Genomic DNA, 27,818 nt, shown 5'->3' on the forward strand with positions numbered 1-27,818 from the left:
TACCCACAGGGAGTTGCCCGAGCTCTGCTAGCGTTGGCAAGTTCATTGCTTTACTGTGGACGCCAAGAAGGCGTTTACTGAATTTTAAATGCACTTGTTCATGGGGTAGATTATTCGATAGACACTTATCGAATATGTCGGGTAGCGATTGTTCGTTTTGGATGTTGATTGCTGATGGGAACCAGACCTCGGCTCCATAAGTGGACACAGGGGCGACTAAGGTATAAAATAGTTGCATCATTGTAGTTACTTTCATCTCTCTTCCTCTAATTAGTCGTCTCAGGGCATGCGATGCCTTGTTTGCTTGCTTGGCTAAATGTTCCTGGGTTTGTAAGAATTTACCGCTTTTATGGAAGATGACCCCTAAATATTTATATTGGTCTACACTTTCAATCATATGTGTGCCACAGTTAAATAGTATTGGTACTTTTGGGTCTGTGCGGGTAAATATTATCACTTTCGTTTTTTCTTTGTTTATTTTAATGCCCCATTCACTGCTGTAGTCATTCAATCGGTTCAACTTATTTTGTAGTCCTCTTTTGGATGTGGACAGAATTACCAAATCATCGGCGTAAAGTAGGCATGGGATTTTTGTATTCACTGAGTTTGGGCACTGTTCAGACTTGGTGAGTCATTCCCACGCAGATAATCTGGGAGATCGTTGATGAATATGTTGAAGAGTGTGGGGCTTAGAGTATTGCCTTGATGTAAAGTTTCACGAAGATCGATCCAGTTGTTTTCTCGGAATCTCTCTCTACACCCCCCCACCCACACCGGCACACACACACACCACCACCACCACCCTCGTCTCGATTCCCAGTCTATATGTAAAAAAAAAAACCCCACAGCCAAAACTTGACTCAAGGTAAAAACCCAAATACACAACACGTGTTAAAAAATGCGACAGACGTTGCCAATTCAAAAGAAAAGAAGTGTAAGGCGAAACTACCACATTTAGTCAATCTGTCCATATAAATATAAATCATGATTATATGATCCGTGGAACTCACAGATTGAAACTGAATGCACTGCATTTTTTCACCCAGACAATACAGCTTCGTCAATGCGGCCCGCTGCAAGAAAATCTCTGACACTTTTCACGCAGTGGAACTTCTGACGCTGTGAAATTGACAAGCAAGTATAGCGCTTGCGCTTAGCAGGAAAGCGCGCTTTTCTGTATTCTTTTGAACTTTATGAGCTTGTTTTAATCCAAACCTACCATGTCTATGTGTTTTTGGAATCAGGAAATGATAAAAAAAATAAGATGAAATCGTTTTGGATCGATTTGTAAACATTTCAATCGTAGTCCCTAATTAAGCTATTTTTGTTAATCGTGATCCCATTGATAGAGTAACTGAACATGACATATCTAGATACATTTTTAGATTCAGAATTTAATGAAGAATACTCCCCCGAAATCGGCGTATGCTGCCTGAATGGCGGGGTTAAACTGAACGGTCATACACGTAAAAACCCACTCATGCAAAAACATGAGTGAACGTGGGAGTTTCAGCCATTGAACGAAGAAGAATCAAGAATACGAGGCAATCATTTTTAAATCTGTTTGCGAAAAATCGATTTTTATGACAATTTTAATTAGCAAACTCATTGATTAATTTTGAAGCTTCCGAGCTGCGGCAATGCAATCCCGTCATAGTCCGGACGCCGTCAAAAAATTTTTGACAAAAATTTCAACCACCTTAGCTGAAAACGAGAGCGTGACAGTGCCGCTTCAACTCAGTTTACAAAAAGCCGGATATGACGTCATCAAAGACATTTATCAAAACAAATGGAGAAAAAAAAACACGTCTGGGGATATCAGTCATACTCAGGAACTCTCATGTAAAGTTTCATGAAGATCGGTCCAGTAGTTTTCTCTGAACCGCTCTACGCACACACACGACATACATACACACACACACACACCACTATACCTCGTCTCAATTCCCCGTCTATGTTTAAAATATTTAGTCAAAACTTGACTAAATGTAAAAATAGCAGTTCAACCGCACCAGACATCAATAATTATTTAAGTCCCTTTATCATCATTGAACCGCTGTCGCCTGTCAGTTGTAACGCACTTACCAATTTCATTGTTCATACAGATACACATGTTTAACAATAAGAATGTGACGTCACCACAGACTGAACCCCTTTTAGATGATAGGCCTACAGGAACAAAACATTGAGCGTTGAAAACATTGAAATCTGGGAGTGGAACGGACACAGTGTATACATGTGTGGTGCAATTTCCGAATGCAAGATTGGATTTGCAATACATGTACCACGTTCACCATACAACGCTTGACTGTGACGGATCTTCATTCGAGCGCTGCGGGTATGTCCACCTGTGACCCGGGTCCAGCTTATCACCATAATCTCATATTGAAATCACACACACACACACACACTTCAGGCACACTGCACACACACACACACACACACACACACACACCCAGGGCCGGACCAAATGAGTTGTAAGGGGGGGGTTCCTCCTTTTTTGGGGGGACAAATCAGCGAAGTGGCGAAGCCACAAGCGCGCGCCTGCAAAGCAGGCGCGCGAACTAGGGGGGTCCGAGGGGGCATGCTCCCCCGGAAATTTTTCGAAAAACGGTTAAAATCTGTGCAATCTGGTGCATTCTGGGCCTTGTTTTGAGGGTTAAGAGCAGCATTGTTTTGGTGCTAAAACTAGTAAAAATAAAAAAAACCCACTCAAAGCAAGGTACATGTTTTTTCCAGGGGTGGGGTTCCGGAACCCCTGGAACCCCCCCCCCCCCCCCCTGGGTCCGGCCCTGCACACACTGCAGACACATACACTGCACATACGCGCACACATACACACTGCAGACACTGCACACACACACTGCATGCACATAGGCTACCGACACACGTCAAGCACATCGCTGCACACACACACACACACACACACACACACACACACTTCAAGCACACTGCAAGCCAGAAACTCATGTGCGTCTCAACAATCAAGGACAAATATCAGATCAACAAAAATATGACATGTCAGTAAATGCTTTAGTTTGAGGTCGCGCATGTTCTAAAAACAAGTCGTATATGATTATGATCGGTTGTGACAAACATCCGGTGCCAACTTTCGCCCGGCCGCCTCTACCCGTCTTCGAAAATGCATCACAACGCCCTTATTTTTTTTATATGGCTTCACACTTGGTACAAAGTGAGAAAATACTGTGTAGATACTAGAACAACACAAATATGACATGTAAATGCTTTAGTTTGAGGTCGCGCGTGTTCTAAGAACAAATCCGACATGATTGGATGTGACAGAAATCCGGCATACTCCTTTCACTTTCGATCGCGAGCCAGTACCCAACCCTAGTCACTATTTCGGCATGATTCTTAGCATGTCATCAATTATCAATATTCTGTACATGTATCATAAAGTCTGTCCGATTGATTTATCTATGATGATAATAAAATCGTTTATTTAGCCGGCGTCAGTCACGAGTCACTCTGTGCCGGCAAAACATTGGCGACATTTGTCCTTGGGTTAACTGAAAAACACACACAGGCGCGCACACACTAACTTTCTCTAATTGTTCACACTTGTTTCAACACATTCTGGAATTATCACAGACAAATCTATAGCAAAATATTACTATTAGCGAAATCGATTTTCCGGGTCAATCGCTGGTGTATGCTGTTAATTTATTTCAATAAAATATTTAAATCATCGCATTTCAAATCATATAGCCTATATCAGAGTGCAGGGGCGGATCACATAAATTTCAAGGAGGGGTTTCCAATTTTTTTTTTTAGGGATTCGACGACGCAAAGCGTTTAGTGGAGGGCGCGAACCGTTCGAAACTCATAGGGGGGGCATGCACCCCGGAAAAAGTTGACTCGATAAAAACAAGGACAATTGAGCAATCATTGAGCCAAGAAACTTCTCCTCGGACACGTTTGGATCAAAAGAACGGTAACTGACCGATCTGGTGCAACCTGAGCCGACAAATTACCGAACTAGAGGGCCCCAAAGGGGGGGTATCATCACGATCACGGGAAGGGAAATTTTAGCTTACGTAAGTGTAGCCTATGCGATCGTAACTTTGTCTGTCTGTGCGTGCGTGCGTATGTGCGTGCGTGCGTGCGTGTGTATGTCTGTGGTAGAAACTCTAACATTTGAAGACGTCACATTACATTGACGTCACATTATGACGTAAGAGGGTTAGACGTCACGCGAAGGAAGTACTGAAAGTCTCGGTCATTATTATTTTGAGCGGGCCGAGACTAGTTGGCAGTCGTGTCCCTGTAAGTAGGCTACATGCAGACAGACAGATCTAGATCTAGTGTCTCGCTTTCTTGCACAGAGTCACCTCTTTCTCTGTGTGTGTGTGTGTGTGTGTGTGTGTGTGTGTGTGTGTGTGTGTGTGTGTGTGTGTGTGTGTGTGTGTATGACGGAGTGATTGAGTTTGTGTTACTGTTTGTCGATTTCTTACGTGAGCCTTGATGGCTTCGCCTCTTTTTTATATTTAGTCAAGTTTTGACTAAATATTTTAACATCGAGGGAGAATCGAAACGAGGGTCGTGGTGTATGTGCGTGTGTGCGTGTGTGCGTGTGTGTGTGTGTGTGTGTAGAGCGATTCAGACTAAACTACTGGACCGATCTTTATGAAATTTGACATGAGAGTTCCTGGGTATGAAATCCCCATACTTTTTTTTTCATTTTTTTGATAAATGTCTTTGATGACGTCATATCCGGCTTTTCGTGAAAGTTGAGGCGGCACTGTCACGCCCTCATTTTTCAACCAAATTGGTTGAAATTTTGGTCAAGTAATCTTCGACGAAGCCCGGGGTTCGGTATTGCATTTCTTCTTCTTCTTCTTCTTCAGCGTTCCAGAATTTTCTGGTTACGTGTGAGCTCGTTTGCCCATTTGGGTTCCCCACACTATACTCTGAGAGCATAGTCAGCTTCACTCCGATTTCGTTGAGTAGGCATGCTGGGTATTTTCGTGTTTCCATAACCCACCGAACTCTGACATGGATTACAGGATCTTTTCCGTGCGCACTTGGTCTTGTGCTTGCGTGTACACACGAAGGGGGTTAAGTCACTAGCAGGTCTGCACATAAGTTGACCTGGGAGATCGGAAAAATCTCCACTCTTAACCCACCAGGCGGCAGCGACCGGGATTCGAACTCCCGACCTCTCGATTACGAGGCCGACGTCTTACCACCACGCCACTGCGCCCGTCGGTATTGCATTTCAGCTTGGTGGCTTAAAAATTAATTAATGACTTTGGTCATTAAAAATCTGAAAATTGTAAAAAAAAATAAAAATTTATAAAACGATCCAAATTTACGTTTATCTTATTCTCCATCATTTGCTGATTCCAAAAACATATAAATATGTTATATTCGGATTAAAAACAAGCTCTGAAAATTAAATATATAAAAATTATTATCAAAATTAAATTGTCGAAATCAATTTAAAAACACTTTCATCTTATTCCTTGTCGGTTCCTGATTCCAAAAACATATAGATATGATATGTTTGGATTAAAAACACGCTCAGAAAGTTAAAACAAAGAGAGGTACAGAAAAGCGTGCTATCCTTCTTAGCGCAACTACTACCCCGCTCTTCTTGTCAATTTCACTGCCTTTGCCATGAGCGGTGAACTGACGATGCTACGAGTATACGGTCTTGCTGAAAAATGGCATTGCGTTCACTTTCATTCTGTGAGTTCGACAGCTACTTGACTAAATATTGTATTTTCGCCTTACGCGACTTGTTTTTTTTATTGCATTTGTAAAAAAAAAAACGAAGAAAAAAAAGCGTCAAAACGAAAGTAACAGACGGCAGACGACACAAGGGGGATACGACACAAGGGGGATAACCCTGCATCCCTTTTGTCTCATTTGTTTTGTAATGTGTTGTCTTTTTGGCTCACGTAAGTGTAGCCTATGCGATCGTAACTTTGTCTGTCTGTGCGTGCGTATGTGCGTATGTGCGTATGTGCGTGTGTATGTCTGTGGTAGAAACTTTAACATTTCGTCATTTGAAGACGTCACATTATGGCGTAAGAGGGTTAGACGTCACGCGAAGGAATTACTGAACGTCTCGGTCATTGTTTTTTTGTGCGGGCCGAGACTAGTTGGCAGTGCTACATGCAGACAGACAGATCTAGATCTAGTGTCTCGCTTTCTTGCACAGTGTCACCTATGCTTACTGTGTGTGTGTGTATGTGTGACTGAGTGATTGAGTTTGTGTTACTGTTTGTCGATTTCTTACGTGAGCCTTGAAGGCTTCGCCTCTTGTTGTTTTCACGATCACGAACACCAGTGGCAAATCACGGTCACGGTAAAAGTTGCAGGTACAGAAAGCACGTGTCAAAGTAAACACAACCACACAGTAATTCGCTCCTCTGGATCTATTGTTTATTCAACACAAAGTGACAACTATTGCACTTTTTTATTATTTTTTGTTAATTCTCTTTCATACACACATAGAAATACATATCATGATTTGTAATCAGTAACAAGAATGTTGTTTTCATTGTTTTTTTTCTCTCGCTCTCTCTCTCATACAGACACTCACAGGAATATACACACCAGGGGCGGAGCAGTTAAGCCAGAGGGGGGGGGGGGGGGGGGGGGGGGGTTACAACCTGGCGTCGAGGGCAATGCCCCGTTGGGGGGTCTGGGGGGCTGAGCGGATTATGACTTTATTCAGTTATTCTGCAGAAAAGACAAATGCTGGAGAAAAACCGTTCTTTTCTGCAGCATTTCTGCATAATGTCATCTTTCGCCGCAGCAGCGTTTTTTTCTGCAGCAAAACATTTTACTGCAGTCAAATTGAAATCAAGAATGCTGCAGTAAAACGGTGCTTTTGTTTTACTGCAGAAAAAATGTAAAGGTTTTCTGCAGCATTTTGTACTGGCTCTTGACGGATTATGACATTATTCAGTTATTCTGGAGAAAAACAGAAATGCTGGAGAAAAACTGTCTTTTCTGCAGCATTTCTGCATAATGTCATCTTTTGCCGAAGCAACGTTTTTTACTGCAGTAAAACAGTTTTTCTGAAGCATAATGTTTACTTGGTTTTCTGCAGCATTATTGCGATTAACTTTTTCTTCAGAATAGTCTGTGACAGTTTTTCTGGAGAAAAACGAACGACCTTGTAAAGTAGCGTTTGTATTCGTCGCCCCCTGGGATAGTATAATAGTTTGTAACTATTGGTAATTCTGGATGAGTCCATCTCTCGACAGAGGGGGGCTCGCGTGCTCCAACATTATAATGAGCCAGTACAAAATGTTCCAGAAAAAGTGTAAACAGGTTTTCTCAGTGCAGTAAAACAACAGCACCGTTTTACTGCAGCATTCTTGATTTCAATTTTACTGCAGTAAAATGTTTTGCTCCAGAAAAACCCGTTGCTTCGGCGAAAGATGACATTATGCAGAAATGCTGCAGAAAAGACAGTTTTTCTTCAGCATTTCCGTTTTTTCTGCACAATAACTGAATAATGCCAAAATGCTGAAGAAAAAGTGTAAACAGTTTTTTCTCCAGTAAAACAACATCACCGTTTTACCATTGGTTTTATGTACGTCCGTATTTTTTTTCTGTGATATATTGTATGCTATGATTTTTTGCAATGATGTTTAGCCATAGTCCGTTATACGCGTAGGTGTGCGAGAATATGTAAGCGCAGTGCTTTAAAAATGTCCATGTGAGAATGTGTAAGTGGGCGTATAGTCGAATGTCCATGTGGGAATGTGTAAGTGGAGCATATAAGAATGCCCATGTGTGAATGTGTAAGTGGAGCGTATAAGAATGTGTAAGTGGAGCGTGGTCGAATGTCCATGTGTGAACGGGTAAGTTGAGCGTATAAGAATGTCCATGTGTGCGATGTGTAAGTGAGACATAGATGTGTTCATGACTGAATGCGTAAGCACAATGCAAGGAATGGCCAGAAAGGTATGTGGGAGGTGTGTTTATAACCTGCCCTGTTATATAGTGCTATATGTCTTATGTAAAAACAATGTCCTGTTTGTATTATTGTTATGTACCACGCCTGAATTTCTCTATGAGATAATAAAGTATTCTTATTCTTATTATTCTTATTCTTACTGCAGCATTCTTGATTTCAATTTTACTGTGCAGTAAAACTGTTTTACTGCAGAAAAAAACGTTGCTCTCGCGAAAGATCACATTATGCAGAAATGCTGCAGAAACAAACAGTTTTTCTCCAGCATTTCTGTTTTTCTGCAGAATAACTGAATAAAGTCATAATCCGCTAAGGATACTTATCCGTATGAGCGGACGAAGGGAGACAACTCTTTCGTGTAAATAATGTCCCATGGTCGACAACGTACGCCATTTTCGGTGCATTTTCGTCGATTGAACAACCAAATTAATAAATTATGCTTAAGTTTGGAGCTCAATCCGTCAATTAATTTCACGACAAATGTTCTTTGGCTTGATTACAGGGACTTGTATCAAAATTAAGTAAAGAATGCCACTGGATTCTGAGCGGCTATGAATTTAACACACTAAAGTTCAAGATTGCCCTTTTTGGCATGATTGAACATTTTATAGCTTGGTGACGACAGAGAGATGGTTGGGAAATGATAGTGAACTCGGCGTATCAGTTTACGGTCGCTTCGCTTGCACACGGCACAGACTCATAAGACCACAGTGCATAACTTGAGACGCACACACCCGCACAGCTGACTGACAAAATTTAATAAGCTGACAGAAAGTTTCCGCAGTTGTATCCCTTTGCTTTGTCGCACTGACCAATCAAACGCAGAGCAGCAGCAGCGTGACGACATTGTTGTTTTTACTTCGTACATGCATGACACAAGTGGCGACAGTCAATCTCACCTGACTTAGTGACTGGTGTAATTGTGGAGTTTGTTTGTTCGTTGGAGTTGGTTCGTAGGTCCTCGGCCGTGCTGCCACCATGCCAGAATCTCAGGAAACTCCCTACAAGACGTTCAAGCAGCGAAAAAGTTTTGGTAAGTGTTGATTGACAACTTTTCCCGAACTGCTGACTTGTTCAGGAAGCGAGTTTGGGTCTATACTAAGTCTATAGATCATGTATGCGTTCACGGACCCACTAACCAAACAAGAACGACTGAGAATTGAGCGTTTGAATGTTTCTCTTGAGTTTGTACTTGTCGATATCCCCTTTGTGATGGTAAACCATTGGAAGGGATAATACTTAATAGTTTATTAATAATTTAATACATAAAGTTAAAAAAACAAAGGATTAGGCCTACTGTATGTAATCCTTTATTTTTTCTAACTTTGTTCATCTTACCACAGTCACTTCGTTGTTTAGAATTTAATACATTACGAATGAGACGTTCAGTTGCCAGAGGCAAAGCCTGTTGATAGATCTGTTGATAGGGGAATGTACGCAGTATGGTCTATGGAAAGGACAGTCCACGAACAACAACAAGTTGTATTGCCATTTCACTCAGAAACAGTGTCATGTGAGATGTGTACAGAGATAGTCGTGAAAATGTTTATTTTGAGCATGGTTCCTGGTTTATCACAGTCGAAATCAAGCTGGATTAGTGAATTATCACTACCAGTAGGCCTACCAGATAGGCATAAACAAAAGAAAAGAATTAAAGATCAGACAGAAATGAAGTAGGCGAGTGTTACAGGCAGAGGGTGATAGTGAACCCCGCGTGACAAGACAGAAATGAAGTACGGTGAGTGTTACAGGCAGAGGGTGATAGTGAACCCCGCGTGACAAGACAGAAATGAAGTACGGTGAGTGTTACAGGCAGAGGGTGATAGTGAACCCACGGTGAGTGTTACAGGCAGAGGGTGATAGTGAACCCACGGTGAGTGTTACAGGCAGAGGGTGATAGTGAACCCCGCGTGACAAGTTTTTGTGGTCGAATTACACTGTTACACTTACACTTACAGATCTTGACATCATACCCTTGTGTGACCAGATAAACCATCACGGCATCAGTATACTAACTTAATCTCCCATGTGCCCAATCTAGGTTGCCCAGGTCTTTTGCGTACATAATGATTAGTATAGGCTTATGAAGGAGCAGGCATGAATCACCAACTTGCTATTGTTTGTAAATTATGTATTACCACAATACCAGAGGCAGTGTGATCTTTCCCAGGTATGACCAGTACAAATCACACAATTGAACGTTTTATAAGGCCAGTCAGAAGACAGGATTGAATGGCCAAATCAGCTGCCCAATCATCAGGGCCAGTAGTAAGTAGAAACCGTCTTGTCCAAACCTGGCATTCAGAAATAAATAACAATGAGTTTTATTATAATTATAGAATGTATAAAGAGAATTTTGAGTTTGAAAAGTACTTGTCCATCCTGCCGGTTAATTTAGCAAACGCTGTTTTAAAATTTAGAACACTGAATCATAAATTGCCTATACAAAAAGGTAGGACTCTTGGTATTCCCAGACAAGACAGAATCTGTCACAAATGCTCATCAGGTGACCTTGGGGACGAGTTCCATTATATTTTTGTATGTCCTTTCTTTACCAATTATAGAAAACAGTTGTTACGGTGCTATTATTATGCCCGCCCCAATTCAGTTAAATTCAGAGAGCTTTTTTCCACTACAAAAAAGAGTTTATTGCTAAAACTCGCAAAGTTCATGACACTGGTCATGGACTGTTTGAGAAGCGAGTAAAATTTAATTCTCTTTTAGCTTTATATTCCGTTATCTGTTTTGTGTTGTTTGTAATAGTATTTTTGTCCTTATGTTAACCCTCCCATCACCCCCCCCTCTCCCTTCCCCCCATTTCCCATAGTAAAGAAATGTATGTAATCACTTTGCACTTGTAATGTTTTATTATTTTTTGTATTATTATTATCATTATTATTATTATTATTATTATTATTATTATTTATTATTATTATTGTTGAATTGTTTCTTGTATTGTTTTTGCTCTCCCTCACCCCTCAACTCCCTTTTCTGTACATAGTCTGATTTCTTTTTGTTTTAGTTCCTTTTATTTGGTGTTGAATGAAATGTGTTTTTATTGTGTTTTTTAATTTTCCATGTACCCTCACGGGGTTTTATTGGAATAAATAAAACTTGAAACTTGAAACTTGTCTGGTTCTGTGTCAGCTCACCCGGCTGGCGAGGAAAAATTCTAGTCAAATGCAAAACAACTTTCGATTGTACTAGCGAGGTTCAAAGACATAAACACGGCAGATGCATGAACTTCTGTCGTCTGGAAAAACTCCACCATGTTCTAGTGAAACGAGAACGAGGCTTCCATCTCACATGCGCTTCTGACGTTTCATTGGCATGCACTGCTGTTGGAGGCTCTTTCTACTTTTGCTACTGATACCAAATCCACACCAAAGAATAACTTCAAGACCGATTCTGAGGAATGAGAAAAATAAAAAGCATGATGAATAGAAAAGTGATTGATCTTTCAAAGAACACAAGTTATTGAATATCGATAGTGGTGAGAAACAGTATGGTCGGAGTTCGATGGGGAGACTGATAATGGTGTGTTTTATGTTGTCAAAATCTCCAAGATCACAAAGACAAAAAGAAACGCATTTTTGACTGGAACAACATTGCTTAGTTAAAGCTGTCAAGGTCTCTCTCAGACTATACAGGGCCAGGTGTTTAAAAAGATAGGTCTGAGATTCCTATACCAAATTGTGTACAGCGAAGGCGGCCCTGAAACGAGACCTACACTGCCTCTCTGACCGTGACGCCTAATTCAATGCCCGACTTTTGCGCTGGTCACTTTCTGTTCGCTCTCAGGGCTGAGCAAACTTTATTTTCAAAAGGATCATGTGGAAAAATAAACCCCTCGAAGAGATTCAAACCAAGACCTCAAGATTTCGGGGCTGTTAATTGTCCTAACCGCTAGACTACTGCACCAGTTTTGAAAAAGATTTTGTTGTTGAAATTATGCTACAGTCAAATTACAATTCATGTGTTGCAAAAACTTTGAAATTGCCTATAAAATGTATTGTTATTTTGCAAACTTGTTTCACAGAATCTCTGCTCATGTCTACGCCACCATGCGACAAGACATTTGTAACATTAGTTATAGTTAAGCATAATTAATTGTTTAATGTAGGCTGTCTCATATCAAGAACAGTTTCGGGCAATTCAGCAGTCACAATATTTAAATCATTACAATTACAAATACAGATGCATGCTGCGACAAGCTTATTTTAGATTAACGCCTCAAGTAAACACTCAACGCACCTCTTGATCTTTAATTGAGTTTCAAATTTTAACAGAAGCCAGACAGACCCCTCATCAGTACCCACTTGTGATTTTAGCGTTTGCATGGGTGCTTGATATCATGTTGTTTGTTACGCTTACATTGGGACTTTGTTTGCTATCAAAAGCATATTGTATTTTGTTCCAAAGATAATTACATCAGTTCACTAATTCTATGAACATGCTTGTGGTATACACATTAAAATGTTTATGAAGGTAGAGTACTGGTATGGGTAAAGACGGTACTGACTTAGTGTTGAATATTCTATTGGACTGCCTTTGCTTGTTTGTTTGGTTTGGCACTTAAGCAATTTTGGCCAGTGCCTGTGTGACTTGCCAAGTGCATTGCCATGGTTCAAGGTTATGTGTACCACAGACTCAGACCGTACTTAACACTTTTTGTCATGCAAGTAGGTGTCAGCACACCAGACACGGTTAATCACTAAATGACATTCATGATTTCAGCGATTACTTTCTGTAATGAGTGTGTATTTGACACATATGTGTCAAAAGTCAATGGCCACCATTGTGTCATCACAGTAATTTAAATAAGATAATGCACAAAATGATGTCGTGGTTAAACTTAGAGCAGTTTGGCAAACTGAAACGTGAACGTCGTCAGGTGGAGAGGTGCTGGCTTAAATCCAAACTCACTGTTCACAAAGAGATTTTTGAAACCATCAAACGCAAAGTAAATGACTTAGTTGAAGGCGCTAAAACTGCTTTCTTCTCTGCCCAGATTATAGGTAGTAGAACATGCAAAGAACTTTTTCAAAATTTCAATTCTCTGCTTGGCAAACAGACGGTTTCCAGCCTCCCCACCACCCATGACCCCAAGGACCTGCCAACTGTATTTTCTGACTACTTCACTGAGAAGATCGAAACCATCAGAAATAGCTTTCCTCCACCAGTGGCTTCGCCTCCGGCTTCACAATTCTCTGGTTCTTTGTTGGATAGCTTCACTCCTGTATCTGAGCAGTTTGTTTTGAAGATTTTGAAGAACACAGTGTCAAAGTCTTGTGAGCTAGACCCCATCCCCACCAACTTGTTTTATGAAAACCTTGACCTTTTTCTTCCCATCCACTGGGCGAAAAGTGGCGTTTTGTATCTTACAAAACTACTCAAAATCCCAACAAAACTTCAAGTTTCAATAAGTTTATCACATTTTGGTGTTCACGACAACGCCAGATTTTGATTGGATTTTGTTGAAGTTATCGCTGCGAAATTGCCTGGAATTTCAGCGCGTTTTGCGACGGTCAAAACATCATGTTAAACCATGTTACAGCATGTCTGTAACATGCAAAAATGTCAAGTTTTGATGGGATTAAAGCTTTGGTTTAACGCCAAGTAACATCATGTTATCGTAGACTTAACTTGCAAAACTGCTTGTTTTGGTGGTGTTACAGCTTGCTTGTAATGTGATTAACATCATGTTATTGCTGGTTTAACATGCAAAACCCCATGTTATGTTGGTGTTAAAGATTGCTCAAATGCCTATTAACTCCATGTTATGTTGGTGTTAAAGCTTGCTCAAATGCCTATTAACACCATGTTAGTTGGTGTTAGGCTTGATTATTAATGTAAAAAAACACCATGTTATGACGTTCACATAATTGTTTTCACCTGGATGGAATTTTGTGGAAAAGAAAGCATGTTCTTTGGGAATTGTGTGCGGGTTTCATGCTTGGATATTGCACTTTGCTGACTTGTCACAGGTCAATTTACATTTAACAATATTAGTTTTCAAATGCATCATCCTTCACACATTATGTAAACATCTTTAACATTAACACTTTGGTTGTAAAATTATTGCACTTTATTCAAACAGGACAAAAACAAAAATGCTGATTCACAATGTACAATAGCAAAGGACTATTTTGAGTGGAGACAGTGTTCATCCACACTATAATTGGATAAGCTAAAATAAATTATTCAAATCGGTGAAGGCCACACGAAATGAAAACACACCATCAGTAAATTACTTCCCTTGTGAATAAGAGCGTCATACCCATAAAAGCCATGTAAGTTTTAGCCCATGTGAGTGTGTGTTGGGAGGGGAGGGGGGGGGGAGGGGGCAGATGCCCTGTGAAAACATTGGCCATAGATATATATGTGAATTACTTCCCTTGGGTATGAACATTTATGAATGATTAAATGGGTGAAAGAAGGCCACACAAAATGAAAATCAGTAAATAACTAAATCACTTCTCTTGTGAGTAAGAACAGTCATACCAATGTTTCAACTTTTTGCTAAAAATTCGCCCACAATGTGACCTTCAAAGTTGAAAAGGGGTAACTGAACTTCATGTTTGGATGTCATGGAGTCCAACATGTCAGTAAATTTTGAAAGCCCTAGATTCATAAACATCTGAAAACTGCTCAACGTCTTTGCATCACGGCACATTAATAAAAGTAAGAGTTAGTAAGACTGGCCCAACTGCTATGGTGAGGCAGTAATCACTCGTTGATGAATTCTTTTCTTTCTTTATTTGTTGTTTAACGTCGTTTTCAACCATTCAAGGTTATATCGCGACGGGAAAAGGGGGAGATGGGATAGGGGAAAGGGGGCAGATGGGATAGAGCCACTTGTCAATTGTTTCTTGTTCACAAAAGTACTAATCAAACAAGAAGAGCAAACGCTCGATCGAGTCACTTTCGCAGTTCTGAATATTATATGAGGCATCAGATGGACAGGAAGAAATTGCTATTCACAACACAATGAGTCACGTTCACATAAAATTTGAGCCCGGTCACTTTTATAGTTTCCGAGAAAAGCCCAACGTTAAGTTGTGTGTTGCCGAACAGAAAAGGCTAGTTATCTCCCTTGTTTTTCTGATAACGTTCGTAAAAGGCTACAGATGTAAATACTTTGATGTAAAGAATAATCCTACAAAGTTTCAATCACATCCGATGAACTTTGTCAAAGATATAAAATGTCTAATTTTTCCTTTGACGCTGACCTGTGACCTTGAAAAAGGTCAAAGGTCAACGAAACCATCGTTAAAGTGTAGAGGTCATTGGAGGTCACGACTAAACAAAATATGAGCCCGATCGCTTTGATAGTTTCCGAGAAAAGTCCAACGTTAAGGTGGTGTCTACGGACGGCCGGACTGCCGGCCGGACAGACTAACACTGACCGATTACATAGAGTCACTTTTTCTCAAGTGACTCAAAAACTGCTCCAGGGGCTTGCAACGTTGTACAATATATGACCTTACTGGGAGAATGCAAGTTTCCAGTACAAAGGACTTAACATTTCTTACATACTGCTTGACTAAAATCTTTACAAACATTGACTATATTCTATACAAGAAACACTTAACAAGGGTAAAAGGAGAAACAGAACCGTTAGTCGCCTCTTACGACATGCTGGGTAGCATCGGGTAAATTCTTTCTTGTCCCAACCAATATGGGACTCCCCCTAACCCGCGGGGGGTCTCGTTGATGAAGAATTATTTGAATTCTGAATTTCGAACAAACAAATCCAGTGTCCCTCCAAACAGGCCTCCAAGAATAAAAAAAAAGCTGGTCTTAAAAAGGAGGAAATCTGCTTAATATGTAGGTAAATGCACAACAGGTTGTGAACAGAAAATCCAAAAACGTAAGGTCTTAAAAGCGGGGAAGTTTGAAAAGGGGGGGAGGGGGGGACCTAAAATGTGGCGATCATAACAACCGGCATGGGTGGTCGAGTGGTAACGCACTTGCGCTCGGAATCGAGAGGTTGCGTGTTCGACCCTGGGTCAGGCCGCTATTTTCTCCCCCCTTTCCTAACCTAGGTGGTGGGTTCAAGTGCTAGTCTTTCGGATGAGACGAAAAACCGAGGTCCCTTCGTGTACACTACATTGGGGGTGCACGTTAAAGATCCCGCGATTGACAAAACGGTCTTTCCTGGCAAAATTGTATAGGCATAGCTAAAAATGTCCACCAAATATCCGTGTGACTTGGAATAATAGGCCGTGAAAAGTAGGATATGCGCCGAAATGGCTGCGATCTGCTGGCCGAAGTGAATGCGTGATGTATTGTGTAAAAAAATTCCATCTCACACGACATAAATAAATCCCTGCGCCTTGAATATATGCGCGATATAAATTGCATAATTGTTTTATTTTTTTTAAAATCCCTGCGCTTAGAACTGTACCCACGGAATACGCGTGATATAACTATAAGCCTCATATTGATTGATAATTTATCTAACAAAGTTCATTCTGAAATCTTCTTCAGCGTTTGATTATGGAGAGACTAAATCCTCAGTTCAGATGTGGTCTTCAAGGCACAGTGCAGCTCACAGCCTTCGTTTTGCGTTTTTGTTGTAGCTGAGTGCATTTACAGTTCAAAAATCCTCCTATGGTAGTAAAACAAAACCAAAACTACCCAACGACGACATCTGTGAAGCTCGACAGTTGGCTTGTTCACGCGAGTGCATCAATTAACCTAGTTATTACGTGGTGTTTGGTCAGAGTTCGATTCAACTGAGTGATTCCGGCCTCCATTTTGTCTTACACAAACTCATGATGATGTCTGACATAGTTTGCTACTAGTGACGTGTCTTTTTGTGCATGATGTGATGACCTGATATAAATTTAGATCCAAAAATAGGTCAAGACCAGCCGGGACAGAGTCCGAAATTAATTCGTAAAAAAATCGCAGTTCTTGACTCTTTGGGTGCAAGTCAATGAAACTTGGTAGTTCTTCTAACGGATAGCTGCCTGAGGTATGACTAAAAGCCCCAGGGGATCCGTGCACCTGGATTTGACAAGTTCAGTACCTTTAACTCCTTGTCTCCCAGGTACGGATATATCCGTACCCAATTTCTTTCTTTCTTTATTTGGTGTTTAACGTCGTTTTCAACCATTCAAGGTTATATCGCGACGGGGGAAGGGGGGAGATGGGATAGGGGAAAGGGGGGAGATGGGATAGAGCCACTTGTTTAATTGTTTCTTGTTCACAAAAGCACTAATCAAAAAATTGCTCCAGGGGCTTGCAACGTAGTACAATATATGACCTTACTTGGAGAATGCAAGTTTTCAGTACAAAGGACCTAACATTCCTTACATACTGCTTGACTAAAATCTTTACAAACATTGACTATATTCTATACAAAAAACACTTAACAAGGGTAAAAGGAGAAACAGAACCGTTAGTCGCCTCTTACGACATGCTGGGTAGCATCGGGTAAATTCTTTCTCGTCCCAACCAATATGGGACTCCCCCTAACCCGCGGGGGGTATCCGTACCCACTCATATGGCTCTATCTGACCAGGTATGGATATATATCCGTACACACAGTCACTATGTACATTTCATCTGTTCTCATTCGGCACATATCCGCATCCTGCTTAGACGGTTAGCTTCAGTCGCTTCCTGTAACGTTGATCTAACGCCAGCATTCTAGCCTGTTGATACACAGTTTCTACAATTCTGAGTGACCTGCTGCAGCACAGCTGGTCTCGGCTTAAAAAATCTTGGTCAACATAGATGGGGTACAAAGTGTTATAAAATAAAGCGTCCTTCCAAAGTCGATGACAGGTCCCCAGAGTATTCACAAAATTATATGGTACTGGAAGCCTTGCATGGCGACGAAAAAGATGTCCACGCCTACATGAAGAAGTATCCTTCACGGCTTCAGCGGAAACAGTCGGCTGGGGATGAAGACAGCAGCTAATGGTGAACCTATGTAAAAAATATAGACAAGAACAAAAATATGTCAATGGGAAAACAAAGAAAGAAGTAGAGAAGGACCTCCCCACCTTAACACAGTGAAAATGAATTTTTTATTTGTTTATTTGTTGCTTAACGTCCAGCCGACTACGCAGAGCCATATCAGGACGAGGAAGGGGGGGATGAAGGGGGCCACTTGTCAAGCGATTCCTGTTTACAAATGCACTAACCCATTACTTGTGTCCCAGCAGGCTTTAGTAAAACTAAATTAATACCTACTGGAAGATTACCAGTTTCCAGTATGTTAAAATAGGCTTAACCTATCTACTGCTGGACTTACATCAGAACACTAACAGATTAAACTATACATGAATCGCGAGACAAGCGGAAAGAGAAGAGATTTTTGGAAAAAATACAGGTGAATGAGCAAGAAGGCAGAAAAAAGAAAAGAATTCATGAAGAAAAAGAGAGCATGACAGGAAAGAGGAACCAAAAATCTATCTAACAGCAAACTAGAAAGCTCCTGCGGTTCCAAAAACAGGAGGGGCCTTTAATTTCATAACCGCAGTGCCCCACTGCGGGACAGTGAAAATGAAAAACACATGTGAATGTACTTATGTTTTAAATCCCCCCCCCCCCAATTAAGACCAATTATCCAAGATATTTTTCAGTCCTCAAAGGAGAATTTCACTGTTCTCACGGAACCCTCAAGAAAACTGAGCTGTGCTAATATATTATATAACTGCAAACATCCCTCAAATTCAATATTGCAAGCCACTATACATTCCTCATAAAGGCACATTCCTTCATGCTCACGTGTGAAAACTAACATAAGTTTACAAGTGTGTATCTATTTATAATAATAATAATAATAACGGGCATTTATAAAGCGCCTTATCAGAAGTTAAAAGCGCGTGACAACAATACATGTACAAAAAATTCATACAATCACTGTCAGATTCAAACAACACATCATGCACATCTCACATCCCCAGACTCTATGCTAAGGCCAACAACAACAAAAATAGTCTGTTTACGGTATCCCAACCGACCCCACCTGTATCTGTTCCTTGCTGTTCTCCAAGAGACACCATGGTGCAGCAAGCTGAAGGGTGTCCTGTCGTATTTCCTCGAAGTTGTAGTAGGCAACCAGGTCAGGAGCAGGAGGTGGGGGGCGACTGACCTGCAGCAGAATTCAAATCAATTAGTCAAGTCACTATGACATATCTTTATTGTTATCGCCACACCAACCCTAAATTTTTCCTTCCATACTGTATTTGTTATCCTGAGAGAGAAAAAATCCATGTTGCAGACTCAACTGGAAAAATTCCCTTCTCCATCATCTAGTGGACAGAGCTCACATGATTTCAAACAAATCTTTTTTTAAAGTCACATACTTTGTGCGACAGTGTTAGTTTACTGCAACTGTAATTTATAAATAGCAAATTAGCTCAGGTGGTAGAGCACTGGACTTGTGATCGAGAGGTCGCTGGTTCGAATCCGGGCCGGGACGGACACGATTCAACTTTATGTGCAGACCCAGAGACGGTATCCATCTCCCACCCCCGTGTCACCACAATGGCACGTTAAAGATCTTGGTCATTCTGCCATAAGTGCAGGTGGCTGAATACACCTAAACACGCAGACACCTGGGTAGCGCGACTCCGTTGCCGCTAGCTTTCCACTGGGTGGAAGCGACCCGAATTTCCCAGCAATGGGACAATAAAGTAATGAAAAATGAAAAAATAAATAAATAATTTTTATCACTTATCACTATCAGATAATCAGCTAAATGCCTGGCAGATGACCCTCATTCAAAGTGAGTCGTGGCTAAACCATGAAACTAGAAAAACAGGTTATACAGTGGAACACCCCTTTTAAGACCTCCAATAATCTGAGAAAATTCAGTCTTAAAAAGGAGGGAGTCTTAAAAGGGGGGTAATTTTACAGAGGTTATGAACAGAAAGTCTGAGAAAACAAGGTCTTTAAAAGGAGGGAGTCTTAAATTGGGGGGTCTTAACAGGGGGGTTCCACTGTACCACAATATAAATCTAACACTGACAGCGGACAAAAACTGAGAAAACACCCAGTATACATGTACCGGTACTCACAAAAGAGTTACAAGTAGCATCTCCAGGAGCCGAAATCCCAAGCCCTTGATATCTGCACTTTTAGCATCTTGTACCTTGAATAGTATGAAGATAACATGTCATTGTCACCGTCAGTAAATCACTATATCAAAATTATCAATATCATATGATTACTTACTAAAATAACTTTATGAAGTGATCTAGCACTGTCAATGGCAATAGTATCATGACAGTTTGACACTGACAGTGAGATTACGATTAATCATCCTCATTAACAAATAACATAGATCAGTTCTAATGTAGTACCTGTTTGTAGTGAACTCACCAGCAGGAGTATTGCATGTATTAATTGCGCATTACTGAATCCATGCACCCACATAGTCTCTTACTAATTTGCAAAACCATAATGACTTCAAACCTCTGATGAATTACATAACTCATTTATGAAGAGTAGTTAATACTAATAGTTGTAGTACAAACCCAAGTTTGTGTGCGTGTTTGTATGTGTGGGTGGGGGTGTCGAGGGGGGGGGGGGGGGGGGGAGACGGTTACTGATGGTTCACCCACAAAAATGTACACTTACTAAGCAACTATTTTCAAAGCTTCTTGCTTACCTTGGAATAGTGTCAAGCAGCTTATGTTGTGTCTAGATCAGCCATCAGATCTTCACACTCAGCGGGGTCAGCCTGCACATGCTGCAAACTGGACATGCCTGCAATTCTTGAGCAACCAAGCTGTTGTTGCGGAGACAACGGAACCATGCTCAAGTCAGGTCCAACTGAAATAAAAGCATATTGTTAGCTGATAAATGATTTGGTCAAGCAAAACCATGCGGTATTTTTTTAATAAAATATTCAAATTTAGGCAAGCGATTCACAGAGCGCAGCGCGCTGTGCAGCGCGGCAATTCACAGAGCGCGGCACGTTGTGCAGCGCAGCGATTCCCAGAGCGCGGCTATTGCTCTCACCAGCGCAGATTGTTGATGCGCTTTATTTTTGTACATGTATGCATGATTATCAGGAACATTTTACACTCTTTCTTTGCAAAAGCAACTTCAGGGCTGCAAGACTACAAAATTGCACTTTATGCAGACTGAATATAATTATATACGCGTTCAAATCAACTGGAAAAAAAACCCACGCTGAAAAAATGAACTGCGCATGCGCGAATTCCAAAATGACTGCTGAAGTGTTAACTGGTGTGACACCGATTAACAGTTCCGCGGCACTGTACTCGGATAATTGTTTAAAAACGTCATCCCAGTTTAAAAACTCAGCTCCTTTCCATATATATGAGCCATTGCAATGACATGTAGTGATATGAGTATGACTGCCAAGTATTCAAGGCCGGTGTCACAAACTGAAAACTCTGCCTGAACAGTCCTTCTCATTGCGGTCAATGCGCATGCGCTAACATGGGGAGATTAATCAGGTCATGAACAACCTAACCCTTACCCTAACCCATGGTTCGATGGGTCAAAGGGTCGCATTTTTGTAAGTCCAAGATTGGCGCATGCGCATTGACCGCAATGAGAAGGATTGTTCAGCAGAGGCAGGCACGTTTTTACATCGACGTGGCGATATACTGGTGAATTCAGTTGAAAGAGTGAGAGAGAGAGAATGGCTCAGCTCTGTTTTTCGCTTTATTGACAGTTTTATTTCTCAAATAGATCAGATAGATGTAGCTGTTGTAAACTTTGCGATTGTGAAGGAAATGTATCGGCAGAATACATCGCGCGTCGTGAATCGCAGCGTTCCTCGTAGCGCCGCGCGTTGTAAATCGCAACGCTGCACAACGCGCCGCGCGCTGTGAATCCACTTCGTTAAATTTATGTATACCTCGCTGATGCAAAAATAATGTACTTATTTACTATTAGCATTTAGCTGGTCATTCAAACCATAGCTTGTTTAAAGCTAGTAGTAGCAGTAGTATTTAGTACTAGTAGTTTGTTTGTTTGTTTGCTTAACGCCCAGCCGACCACGAAGGGCCATATCAGGGCGGTGCTGCTTTGACACTTAACGTGCGCCACACACAAGACAGAAGTAGCAACACAGGCTTCATGTCTCACCTAGTCACATTATTCTGACACCGGACCAACCAGTCCTAGCACTAACCCCATAATGCCAGACGCCAGGCGGAGCAGCCACTAGATTGCCAATTTTACAGTCTTAGGTATGACCCGGCCGGGAGTACTAGTAGTAATGATTTCGTAAAATACTACTATAGTAGAACTCGAACTCCTATTGCTAGTAAATTACTAATTAGTGCACACAAGAACAACCATGGCAGTTGGCAATGGCACCGGCAGAATACGATCAAAATTATTAGTATTAGCCTCACCATGGGTTGACGTCCCATCAAAATGAATAACTGAATGAATTAGGGACTGAATCAAACTTCAGAGACATCATTACAATTTTTCACAAAGACTGATTTTCAGCAAACAGCCATGTTTACCTGTACAAATGTATCAGTGCTATCAGTATCACTATGACTATGAGTATGACAGTGTGGTAACTGGTAAGCTTAGTATTTTGGTTCGAGCACAGGCGGAAGGTATCGTCCACTGGACCACTAGACTACTTTCATACTCATACGAGTCATAGAAAGTGGTGTTCTAGTGAACGATACCTTCCGGATGTGGTTCGAGACAGAGACAAAGTTGAAACTTAATTCGAGAAGCCAAACGGCTGACGAATACTTACGTATTTTGAGCAAAACCCACACACGTCGACCACAAGTTGATGTCTGCTGGAGTACGTAGTCATAAAAACGTCCATAAAGCTTGGTTTTGAAACGTTTGTTAGCACGAGTTAGATTTATCCGCCATTTTCGATAACATTTTACTGCACATGGCGCATGCGCGGTCTGCGAGACTTTACCAAACTATCGCCGGCACAGGCCGCACTGATCAGTCTAAAAAGAGAGACTGACAAGTACAGGCGCCTTATGGTGATAACCCAGGGGCGGACGGGGGGGGGGGGGGGGGGGGGGGGGGGGCATGCCCCCTGTGTCCCCCCCCCCCCCCCCCCCCCGAACAAAAAGAAGACAAGTCGCGTAAGGCGAAAATACAATATTTAGTCAAGTAGCTGTCGAACTCACAGAATGAAACTGAACGCAATGCCATTTTACTCGTAGCATCGTCAGGCCACCGCTCATGGCAAAGGCAGTGAAATTGACAAGAAGAGCGGGGTAGTAGTTGCGCTTAGAAGGATAGCACGCTTTTCTGTACCTCTCTTTGTTTTAACTTTCTGAGCGTGTTTTTAATCCAAACATATCATATCTATATGTTTTTGGAATCAGGAACCGACAAGGAATAAGATGAAAGTGTTTTTAAATTGATTTGGACAATTTAATTTTGATAATAATTTTTATATATTTAATTTTCAGAGCTTGTTTTTAATCCGAATATAACATATTTATATGTTTTTGGAATCAGCAAATGATGGAAAATAAGATAAACGTAAATTTGGAGCGTTTTATAAATTTTTATTTTTTTTTACAATTTTCCGATTTTTAATGACCAAAGTCATTAATTAATTTTTAAGCCACCAAGCTGAAATGCAATACCGAACCCCGGGCTTCGTCGAAGATTACTTGACCAAAATTTCAACCAATTTGGTTGAAAAATGAGGGCGTGACAGTGCCGCCTCAACTTTCACGAAAAGCCGGATATGACGTCATCAAAGAAATTTATCAAAAAAATGAAAAAAAAGTTCGGGGATTTCATACCCAGGAACTCTCATGTCAAATATCATAAAGATCGGTCCAGTAGTTTAGTCTGAATCGCTCTACACACACACACAGACAGACAGACACACACACTCACACACACACACACACATACACCACGACCCTCGTCTCGATTCCCCCCTCTACGTTAAAATATTTAGTCAAAACTTGACTAAATATAAAAAAAGAAGAAGAAGAAGAAAAAAAAGATTTTTCTATGCTGATTCTATGACCATTTCTAAGTTCAAATGGCACCAGATGGCACCATTTTGCTTCTTTAGGCAAAAAAAATTTCCGGGGGGGCATGCCCCCCGACCCCCCTAGCAAATTCGGGCGCTTCGCGCCCATCACATTCACTTTCGATTCAAAGTGCCCCCCTCCCCCCCCTTACAAAGCAACTGATCCGCCCCTGTAACCCGACAGGCACAACCATGCTGTTGTTGTACGTTGTTGTGTTTTGTAGTTGTTTCAAGTTAAGTGCACATGATGAGGCCGTGTGCCAAAAGCAACTAATTAAAAAAAAGTGTGTCTGTGTGTAAAGCCGAGCGGTGGTAGCTTCACGTAGATATAAGGGAAGGGCTCCTAATATGGACCGGCTCCTAATATGGACCACCTCCTGTTCTGAAAAACTAACGGCGCTAGAGCGCTCAAAAAAATTTGTTTCGCTGTATTGCAGAAACAGAAATCTCAAAACCGTTAGCCTGGCTTTTTCTCTTTTCTTCCCTCAGTTTGGCAGCGTTCACTCTAAATTTGCCGCCAAAAACGAACTCGTTTCTGTCCACAGCCAAAGCTTTTGTCACACAAAAATTGCTATATATGACAGCTAAGACCGCATTTGTTACATTTTAGCAGGGTTGACCCCGAGTTTTTACCGTGCAAACAAAAAATAATAGCAAGATCTCAAAGTATGTGCGAGTCCCCTAATATGGACCACCTTCAACAAATCGAGAAAAAAAGCTAAAAGCTATTTTCAATAATTCATTAAGAAGCTTGCTGGAAATAACCTATAACTAGTTCTCAAGATTTAAAAAAAAAGTCTTCTTTTCGTGGAAGTTGACAATTTCACTTATTTTCACTCTGTTTTTGATAAGCTTCTTTAGTTTCCTGGTGTGCTTCAAATAATGCTCTCATCAACCCGAAACAGATCAATCTAAAGCATATTTGAATTAGACTGACTTGTACACTAAGTTGTATCATGTTATTTTGAAGTATAGGGGGCTTTTTACAGTGATTTGTGAAGGCCGCTTCACTGGTCCATATTAGGCGCCCAGGCTCCTATTATGGACCATTTGTGATTTTGTCTGTTTTAATTTTTGTTGAATGTTTATCAAAGCTATTTCACTCTAATTAGGCCTAACGGTTAACCTAAGAGAAATAAAGGACTACCAAACACAAAATAAAACTTCATCGCAAGAAAACACGCTAGTTATCAGCATGAAACAACAAGTCGCGTAAGGCGAAAATACAACATTTAGTCAAGTAGCTGTCGAACTCACAGAATGAAACTGAACGCAATGCAACGCAGCAAGACCGTATACTCGTAGCATCGTCAGTCCACCGCTCACGGCAAAGGCAGTGAAATTGACAAGAAGAGCGGGGGAGTAGTTGCGCTGAGAAGGATAGCACGCTCTTCTCTACCTCTCTTTGTTTTAACTTTCTGAGCGTGTTTTTAATCCAAACATATCATATCTATATGTTTTTGGAATGAGGAGCCGACAAGGAATAAGATGAAAGTGTTTTTGAATTGATTTCGAAAATTTAATTTTGATAATAATTTTTATATATTTAATTTTCAGAGCTTGTATTTAATCCAAATATAACATATTTATATGTTTTTGGAATCAGCAAATGATGGAGAATAAGATGAATGTTAATTTGAATCGTTTTATAAAAAAATTTTTTTTTTTACAATTTTCAGATTTTTAATGACCAAAGTCATCAATTAATTTTTAAGCCACCAAGCTGAAATGCAATACCGAAGTCCGGGCTTCGTCGAAGATTACTTGACCAAAATTTCAACCAATTTGGTTGAAAAATGAGGGCGTGACAGTGCCGCCTCAACTTTCACGAAAAGCCGGATATGACGTCATCAAGGACATTTATCAAAAAAATGAAAAAAACGTTCGGGGATTTCATACCCAGGAACTCTCATGTCAAATTTCATAAAGATCGGTCCAGTAGTGTAGTCTGAATCGCTCTACACACACACACAGACAGACACACACACACACACACACACGCGCGCGCACACACACACGCACGCACATACACCACGACCCTCGTCTCGATTCCCCCCTCTACGTTAAAACATTTAGTCAAAACTTGACTAAATGTAAAAAGTGGTCCATATTAAGAGCCCTTCCTAACTGTCTGTGTCTGCGTCGAAGATGTTACCGTGAATGTGTTTTTAAAAGACATTTGACAGGACGGCATTCACACCACACGCACCAGACACGAACCGACGAACAAAATACTTCTGACAACAAAATGTAAAATCAATTAACAAGAGTGTAGTAAGATTCCAAATTGTATTCAGACCAAAACAACAATAATAAAATATACATGGGTTCTTTCATATGTGTGTGTGTGTGTGTTGATGATGATAACTCTTAGAACTGCAACTTGCTTTAGGACAGGTAGAGTTAATATGCTTTATGTGGGGACAAGACACTGAACAAACATGCAACCAGAGAACACATATATGATCGTGTTATAATTATATCTGGAAGTCTGTTGCGATATTTCAAAATGGGGATGGAAGTGAAGATTGTGTACGCGGAATATGGTTGGACTGGAGCGGTTTTGTAGGCTTATTTTTTTAATTTTTGTTACGTGGGATATTGTTATATTTTTGGCTGAATAGGTAAGTAAATAGATAACTGGAAAAATAATACAATGAAGAAGAAAAAGCTCGGTGTGAGAGAGTATTGAGAGGTGGGAAGGAGGAACGGAGATCAGGGTTTTTTAAAACAGATATCCTATTTCAGCCTTCTACTATTGAGAGACACAGGGTGTATGCTAGCTTCCATTGAAGCGTGCAATGTTTATCTAAAAAAAAACTCATGGGGTTTTAGGTTATGTTCGTTGACAAGGGTGTGTTGTAGGTTGCAGAAATCTTGCTGGAGTGATTGGCAGCGGTCAAAGAAGTGTAACAAAGATATAAACTGTCCACATTCACAGAGACGGGGAAAGCACTTGTGAGCGCATCCATCCGTGCGAATTCTGCGAAGTATTTTAAGGAGGGAGGTGGGGAGTGTAGGCCTGTTTTGTTTTGTTTGTCGGGGCAGAATAAGCCAACCATGGGCATTGCCTTCTATTTTCAATTCTGTTGGCCATTTTGTGTTTTGCCAGTCCCGTCTTTGTTAATTTTATGTCATGAAATGCTGCTTGATCTGTAACAGCCTCTTTTGCTTCTCTGTCAGCCATATCCTTGCCTCTGATCCATGTGTGTGAGGGGAAGTACGTAGCCAAAGGGTCAGTTCTGTTCAAGAGGCAATGATCTGGTGACAGAGGAACAATATTTCCGTCTGAAGCTCTTCCCGGTTTCTGGAACCATTTTGAAGAGCAGTTATGCTGGTTTTGAGTCGGAGAGAATCACGACTCTTGTTGGAGGTCGAGGGGGGGTCATTGATATAGTGGCATGCCGCGTCTTAAGATAACGTAGCCAGCATTTCTGCAGTGAAAATGGACACATCCTTGTTGAGTTTAATTTTTTTTAACTTATTTTGAGGTCAGGAATGACAAAAGCACAGTCAGCTTGGTCATCATTTTTTTGGAGCCGTCAGTAAATATTTGTAGGTGATCTTTGTTATTGTTTGAGATTATTTCTTTTACTATTGATGAGACAAGTACAGGGTTATTATATTTAGTCAAGTTTTGACTAAATATTTTAACATCGAGGGGGAATCGAAACGAGGGTCGTGGTGTATGTGCGTGCGTGTGTGTGTCTGTGTGTGTGTGTAGAGCGATTCAGACTAAACTACTGGACCGATCTTTATGAAATTTGACATGAGAGTTCCTGGGTATGAAATCCCCGAACGTTTTTTTCCTTTTTTTGATAAATGTCTTTGATGACGTCATATCCGGCTTTTCGTGAAAGTTGAGGCGGC

General features: G+C 40.9%; 1 protein-coding gene and 1 long non-coding RNA gene across 3 annotated transcripts in view; one reads left to right on the forward strand and one right to left on the reverse strand.

The window, feature by feature from the left end:
- Positions 1-8,819: 8,819 nt before the first annotated feature.
- LOC138952187 (microtubule-associated proteins 1A/1B light chain 3C-like) overlaps positions 8,820-27,818 on the forward strand; it is a 35,250-nt gene continuing 16,251 nt past the window's right edge. The window contains exon 1 of the mRNA XM_070323790.1: positions 8,820-8,990. Coding sequence (XP_070179891.1) covers positions 8,936-8,990 — 55 coding nt within the window. The 5' untranslated portion in view covers positions 8,820-8,935. The remainder of the gene's footprint in view (positions 8,991-27,818) is intronic.
- On the reverse strand, positions 14,028-22,824 carry LOC138952166 (uncharacterized). 2 transcript variants are annotated; one of them, XR_011451317.1, is made up of 5 exons: positions 22,683-22,824; positions 20,592-20,755; positions 19,999-20,072; positions 18,945-19,070; positions 14,028-17,899 (listed from the first exon to the last, which is right to left on the reverse strand). It is a non-coding gene; the product is annotated as an uncharacterized lncRNA (long non-coding RNA). The 2 variants fall into 2 exon arrangements; XR_011451316.1 differs by lacking the exons at positions 20,592-20,755; positions 22,683-22,824 and having other exon boundaries at positions 18,945-20,496.

The sequence above is a fragment of the Littorina saxatilis genome, linkage group LG17 (assembly GCF_037325665.1).
Source record: "Littorina saxatilis isolate snail1 linkage group LG17, US_GU_Lsax_2.0, whole genome shotgun sequence".
Taxonomy (NCBI): Eukaryota; Metazoa; Mollusca; class Gastropoda; order Littorinimorpha; family Littorinidae; genus Littorina; species Littorina saxatilis.